The following is a 7,405-nucleotide window of genomic DNA, read 5'->3' as shown; positions in this document are numbered from 1 at the left end:
AGAACAAGTGCTTGAGGAATGTATCTTGAGTGATTCACTCAACTATAATGTTCACAGTGGGACAAGGAATTAAGTGTGAAAATATTTTTTCATATTTTATTTTCCTTTTATTCTCAAGATTTTATATTTTGGCAGTGTGCTTAGTGTAGAAGTACCTCAAACTGTTAACTCCTTGGAAAAATAATTAGCTTTTGTACATCCATATAATTTACTAAAAAAGACAGAAGTCAAGACTTGTAGGCATTAGATTCACCAATGAGAATGGAATAGCAAATTTACCAGAATAAAAGCGTAATGGCTCCCAAAGATGAGCTATAAAATTAATTCAAAAATACTTTGATCTCAAAGGGAAATGTAATGTTGTTTTTGGAAACCCAATATGAAAGCTGTTATCATGCATCAGAGCCAGATTGAGGAAATTAAAAATATAGAGATTCCCTACCAGTATTAAGAAGGAACTGGGGATAAGTGCAATAATGAGGGAGTAACGTTGGCAGCACAAGAAAATGCATGATTTGCAAAAAAAGCAGAGACTGAGGTCTACGATGCCAGACAGGAATCAAAATTTAGGTCTTAAGAGACCCCGCTATTAAAACTAATAGCAGGTTCTTATGACGATGCCAGGCAAACTGCACAAAAAACCTTTAAAACTTAAGCCAAGTAGCTGGAGTGGTGCAGAATACCACTCCACCACCAATGGGTGGTGCAGAATACCAAAAGTAAAAATATTTGGGACTTGAAGATCCAGACTGACAGGCACCTCATGTCTAACCAACTGATCATATGCGATAGTCGACACAGACAAAAGATAATATCATGTAGACCAATGACATTAAAAAAACAGTTTTGTGCAGTTCTGTATTAGTAAAATGTTTCCTTGGTTTCATGCTCATATTCAAATGATAGGGTCAATAGAGGCTGTTGAAGAACTTGGTAAGATGCTGCAGAGTTAATTTAGCCATTTGGTGCAGCAACAAGTGTAAATCTTGCCCTCGAGGACTGGAGATGGACAACAGACTACCAAGATGATGTGCAAAATGCCAAAATGTTCAGACTCCGATATATTACTGAACAAAATTCAAGAAGAAGCAACAGGCAGATAGACGTTAAAATTTAACTGTTTCTTCCAGTTTATTTCAATTTAGTGACAGCAATGCTTCACGTTTCATTTTCTTCTTAAATAACTTCTGACATATTTGCAGATATTGCAAGACAAACCTGAAAGTTACCATAATCTACTATTACAAGTTTCAGTTTTGCTGCCTTCCTGAAAAAAGGACACATTCTGACATGATAAAACACTGGATGTTGTCTTTTCCTCATCTCATACAATAGGTTAATTAAACCTACTATTCAACAAAATCAAATTTAAATGCTGAGAAGACTACTCTCATCTGGTTTGATTACCATATTGCTACTCATCAATCCAATGGCGCATTATTGTAACATTTTCATTCTGTCTAAACTTCAAACTAAAATATTAATGTAGTACAATAATAAAAATCAAAACCACACACATTCAGGATGTACAAACAAAATGCAACAGACTATCCACCTTAAATGGCTCATGTACATTTATAACTCCCTTTTAGTTTACCAAAAACAAAATCTAAAAATGAGGTAAACAAACTACAGTTGACATGATTTAAAACCCTAAAAATAAAGCAGAAGCACTTTCATGAGGCATGAAGGTGAAGTGTTATAAATAAATATTAAGTCCAGAATGTGAAGATCATTTGGGGAAAACATCCAACTCTTATAATTAAAATTCTTTTCACATTTACTCTTTTTTCAGTGTCATGAGTAAGTGGAAAAGAAGAAACAAACTAGATGCCTTTTGTTTAATCCATGTTTGCAGGACTGCTGTCGATTTCCCTCACTCGCTACGATCCTTCGGCTCTCTGTATCTGTACTGGATGTATTCAAAGATGTCTCTCTCACTGTCCACCAACAGAGGCTCTCCCGCCATTCCTGCAATCAATACAATCAGCAAAATCACTTTTGGCTGAAGTTACAAAGTGAAACAGCGTTCAATTACTTGCAGCTGACAGAGACTCACCAGTGACACCAAGTGGCCTGATGGTGTACTCGTTCAGAGTGAAGCCCTTCTCCAGAGCGTGTGTCCTCATGTTCTTATTAAAGATGTCACTTCCAGTGAAATACAGAACTCCACAGTAGTACTGGTCCTTGGGAATTAACCTGGCAAAAATCAAGAATGATTGGATTAAAAAAAATAAATTACTACAGATTTCAGTTCTAAATGGAAGCTCAAAATAGTTTCTCAAAATATGTCATAAACACAAAGCCAGTATGTTAAAGACTAAATAAGTATTTCCCCTGGCCCTTTGTGTTATTGTACACATACAGATTTAATCACATTCATATCTGCACCAATATTTGTTTAAATCTCCCTTCACAAGCTGCAGAAACTGTAACATTTTTGGTAAGTTGATAGTATTTCTCTTCCTGGATATTTGGCGATTCCTTTTATCAATAGTTTTAGAGTTCATTCATATATGTTGGTTTCCTGGCATACACCTGGTTTTTACACACAGTTAAAATGTTTTCAATAGCTTAAGCATGGCTTAATCCATTTCAAAACCAGTTTGGATTTTTGGTTTGGATAATTTTATAGCTGGAACATTCAACTGTATCTATGTTTCAACCATCTAGGGGTGCCCAAAGTCGGTCCTCGAGGGTCGGCATCCTGCATGTTTTAGTTTTCTCCCTGGTTTAACGCACCTGGATCCAATGATGGCTCGTTAGAAGGCCTAAGAAGAACACTGACATGCTGAAAAGGTTGTTACTACCACCAGGGAGAGAACTAAAACGTACAGGATGCCGGCCCTCAAGGACCGACTTTGGGCACCCATGATAGCTGTTGATTTGAGTTGAAGTGGTTCAATTAATCCATGAAATTTGTGCAATACACCAGTACTACTGGTAGTGAATGGATCCTCAGCAGATGCTACCACCACCTTGGCTGTTGTTGCTGCTAAGAAGTTCAGTCTCCTCTGACCATAGTCTTTTTTCCCCTCCAAGAGGCATTTCTAATCTGTTGTTTAGGTTATTGAACCATCAGATTGGTGCAAAGTGCTATTATACCCATTCAGCTTTCAAGTGTTTCATGAAATGTGGACTATAGATACGGACATTAGCATTGGGGATGTCTCTGCTTGCTGCAACATGTTTTGCCTTGAGATGTTATTTTAGGCTTGAATAGCTTCGGTGATAGGCCAACTCCTTTTTGCATAATGTACACACAACAAAAGTCTTTTCCAGCATCTCATTAGATCAATTTCTGATCAGGAATAAACCCCCAGTGGGTCAAGAGAAGCAGCTTTGTCGTCCATCACTGGTGTTTGCGGATGCCACTTGTACATCAGATGTATGAGTGTGCCAGAAACGCATGAATACAAAGGGTTTAGCTGGAACCTTTTATGTAAACAAAACAAAAAAGGTGACTACTTGAGTTAAAGTTTGTAACAAGTTAAAATCTAATTAATTAATTGAAATTAATTTCTGACCCTAGTCTAAACTAGTTTCTGAAGACTTCCTGAATGGCCTCTCCAAATCATTAATCTCAATGCTACAAATCATGTGCGGTTTCTCTGCAACTTGTTAAAGGAGATTTGACTGAATAGGGTTGTGGTGTACATATTTGAGCTTGAGGTTAGAATTTAGATCTTGTGTAGATTGTAGGAATCCCAGAATAAGTTTTAACTTTAATCCACCCTGAATGCATTGTTATAAGACCAAAATCAATCTGATGTTCATGTTTATAAGTTTCTGACCAGAAATATATCAGATAAATATCCCAAGAGTATAAAAAAAAAAAGTTTACCTAATATCAATGCGTCTGTGAAGATGTTCTTCCTCTTCGTCATCATCAGTGTCCTGCAGCTGGCAGACTCCCTAAACAAACAGAGGAAGTACATTATGGGAACAGTCATCCGCTAAAGGGGATGGGTGGAATTACAACACAAACTTCATTACCAGTCACATTAAGATAGCTACAGCTGACTGCACCTAGGAAAACAAACACCAGAGGCCTCACCATGAACTTGGTGTCTCCTTTGGACAGAGTGTCGGTCACAAACCCAACGGACTCCAAATGATCGACCACAGCATGAAGAAGCTTTGGCTGGAAACAGAGAAAGTTCAATTAGTTAAAAAAACGATCCACTTCTTCTTACCAACATACTTTATTTACTTTAAGCGAGCAACAGTATATGTTTAGGTTTTACCTGCTTCTCTGTTTGAGAAGTGTAACTTGGGTGAGTCAGTAAAATATCAATATCACCACTCGATGCTGCACCTGGAAATTAGAAATATCATTTTAAAAAAGATGAGCCACTCTTAAAAATTAAAGACTGAATATCAGTTTGATGAAAGTACCTCTCCTATAGCTTCCACAGATTGTTCCGATATATTCTGGATCAATTTTCTTTAATTCCCCCAGAATAAGTACCTTAATAAAAAACAAAACAAAAGATTACAGTTAAAAAAAAACTGTAAATAAAATAATTTTAAAAAGACATCAGAAATTATCAAAAGCAAAATCACCTCCATCTTTTCCATTTCAACTCTTGGGATCCTTTTCTCAAATTCTTCAAAGTACCTAAATGCACCATAAAACATAAATACTGTATGCTCTAACAGAAGACAACTGAAATAAAATAGAAATAATAAACCTAAAGCATTTTCAGACAAACGTACTTGAGTCCAATCTTTTGGTGGTGATTTAGCTTGTGCTCTACCTTTTTCAAATCTAAAAGAAACATAAAATATAAAAACAGCACTTTAATGTTCCCTGCAAGTTATTCAAAACCTTAAACACAAAGAAATCTGTAAATTAGGTCTAACATTATTTTGGTGAGTTTAATTGTTAAAGAGAATATGTAAATGTTATGTGATCTACGGTATTTGCGGTACAAACCATCCAATGTCTTCACCCCCTCTTCAACAAACTTCCTAGCAGCAGCAGGTCTAAAGGTCAAAACACATATACTTTGTTATAACAAAGGAATATAATTGAATGCATAATAAAAATCAAAAGCAGCAACAACTGAGTTGGTCCCATTTGGTAATATTACCAACATACCCGATTCCGGTGACTCTGGTGAGGAAATTTATGGAAGAGCTGGTGTCATCATTTCTGATCTAGATGAAAATAAGTCAGATTAATCAGTCTGTGTAGTAAAATTGACATTTTTTTCTTTTTTACAGGAAGAGCAGGGAGCTTAAGCATTTAACCGGCTCTACTGGTGGAGTTCTGTTACTTCATAACAAAGTAACATATAAAGCTGAACACTCACTCTGTTTAGGTTGTTGACATATGTACTTCCTATCACTTCTGCCATGAAGTTAAAATAAAATAAAATACAGAGTGGAAGGAGTTGTGTATTCCCTAACATCTTGACTCACCTTTTCAAGTTTTCTTAGTTTTCCAGTTTGTAAGAACTCATCAATCTTTTCTGCTATTTTAGCACCAACTCCATCCTGTTAAAGGTAAAAGTAAACATATCAGGATGTTCAAAAATTTATTCACACAAGCTTTTGGAAAACAGCACAAACACACTTACTGCTACTCTGACAAATAACTTATGCTATAAGAATGTTTAAATCTAAAGGCAGTACACATATTCCATCTGTGGACAGATTGATAGTAAGACATTAAGGTCAACATAAAACAGATAGTTTCACATATGAATATAATGTAAAAAATAAAGGGCTTATCCATTTAGACATAGTAATAAAGAAACGTCTTCATAATTTACCTTGTCCATTGTCATCACTAAAGTTTTGCTTCCATTATTCACTTTTTAAATATTAGTAGTATTAAAAACAACATAGAACATGGATTTAGGACATACCAGTTTCTTCGCCTCTTCTCCATTTTTAATCTTGTTAGGATACTTGGCAATGGTGGATGCTGCTTTCCTATCCACATTACAGAATAAAAACATTATCGAATGGCTAAAAGAAGTATTTATAAAGAAAGTACTTTAAAGCTTTAGTAATATATGAACAAGCAAGCTAGTTTACAATACCTTGATCTCATGTGCCATACATTATACAATGAATGTATGATTTTGTTATTGTAAAAGGATTTTAAAACGTCATTGTCAGAGTATACTCTAAATATCTGACCGGAAGTGAGTGAAAAATGAAGCAGAAATAAAACCTTTTGAGCAGATAAATTAAGTCTATCCAAAATAACCACTGAATATGTGGATTCTACTCGTATCTGCAAATAAAAGCAAAGGTTTTTAGGAACTCACCTGTATGCATTGTACTTATGTATTGCCCTGTTGACATTTTTCTCGTAGTTAGCCAGTTCTGTAACCAGAAGCACATCCCATTTAATTTTAGAACCACATTGAACGGAAGTAGGGATTTAAATTACAGCCTCTAAAGAAAACTGCAATGCAGAGAAACTCCCATGCTTGAAAACAAACAAAAAAAATGTCCATGAAAGCCATTTTATCAGCGCATTACTCATTGAAAGTAATATGAAGGCAGTTTAAATAGTAAAAACACTGCAACTCTCAGGATAGCTAACTGCTGGCTGAAACGTAACATCACGTACCGACAAGAAAGTCAGTTATTCCCTCATTTAGGGACTCCTGTGGAGCTTTCCTCTTGCTCATCGTAGAATACGAAAACTGCGAGATGTCCTGTGAAAGTCCGGTGGCACTATTATCACGCAGGAGTGAGCACCACTGTGTGTTTTTAATTAGCGCCTTGCTAACACTTCAACCAGAACTCACGCTGAACAATGACCCGACTTACGTAGCGGGGGTTGGAAATGCGTAACACGTCATTAATAACCCCCACGTGACGAAACACCTCTACTTTTCTTTTTTTAAATTAGACATAACGAATTTTTATTTCTGACGTTTTTTATAATGGGAAAATACAAAATATTACGTTTGTTTTTGTAAAATAAAGTTTTGCTTCAAAACAACGGATTAGTACAATATCAAATATATAATATCTCCAGTTGCAGTCAGTATTCCAATGAATCTTAAGAGGCCTCTGACTGAAGACTACTGCTGTATGACAGTTTAATGAGTTTTATAACATGCTAACAGTTCAATATCCAGCAGTAGAGAGGATAATCGACAGTAATATGACACATTCACTAGTGAGCAAGCACTGCTAATCCACCTACTTTGCTTTAGCCCCTCCTCCTTAAATCTCTGTCTTGCCATGGTTAGAACGGCGAAAGAATACTATCCCTTTAGTCAATGAAAGAGCCTGTTTAAACAGCCTCCTTCTTTCTCTGCTCTTTGGTCCTGCTCTACATAAAAAAGCCTCCTTTTTAAACTGGGAATTGTGGGTCATAGTTCAGGTATTATTTGAACTTTTGAGATGCTAATCAGCTGCTCCCAGTTGTTAA

The 7,405-nt window shown here is 36.0% G+C and overlaps 1 protein-coding gene across 1 annotated transcript; it reads right to left on the bottom strand.

Moving 5' to 3' along the window:
• Positions 1-1,102: 1,102 nt before the first annotated feature.
• polb (polymerase (DNA directed), beta) lies at positions 1,103-6,804 on the bottom strand. Its single transcript, XM_028034756.1, has 14 exons — positions 6,593-6,804; positions 6,285-6,342; positions 5,877-5,943; positions 5,428-5,502; positions 5,105-5,163; positions 4,940-4,989; positions 4,720-4,771; positions 4,567-4,621; positions 4,399-4,471; positions 4,248-4,318; positions 4,058-4,144; positions 3,845-3,915; positions 2,060-2,199; positions 1,103-1,971 (listed from the first exon to the last, which is right to left on the bottom strand). Exons 1-14 carry the CDS (start codon positions 6,651-6,653, stop codon positions 1,877-1,879), a joined length of 1,014 nt encoding a protein of 337 aa, XP_027890557.1. The 5' UTR covers positions 6,654-6,804; the 3' UTR covers positions 1,103-1,876.
• Positions 6,805-7,405: the final 601 nt, after the last annotated feature.

Source organism: Xiphophorus couchianus, chromosome 12 (assembly GCF_001444195.1).
Source record: "Xiphophorus couchianus chromosome 12, X_couchianus-1.0, whole genome shotgun sequence".
NCBI lineage: Eukaryota > Metazoa > Chordata > Actinopteri > Cyprinodontiformes > Poeciliidae > Xiphophorus > Xiphophorus couchianus.
Note: the sequence above shows the minus strand (reverse complement) of the source record. Positions and strands in the feature narration are given on the sequence as shown.

Coding starts and splice junctions, on each gene's coding strand:
- polb (XM_028034756.1), bottom strand. CDS start 6,653: ATGAGCAAGAGGAAAGCTCCACAGGAGTCCCTAAATGAGGGAATAACT. Junction 5,944..6,284: donor CATAAGTACAATGCATACAG/GTGAGTTCCTAA, acceptor TAATGTGGATAG/GAAAGCAGCATCCACCATTG. Junction 4,990..5,104: donor ACCAGAGTCACCGGAATCGG/GTATGTTGGTAA, acceptor TTTGACCTTTAG/ACCTGCTGCTGCTAGGAAGT.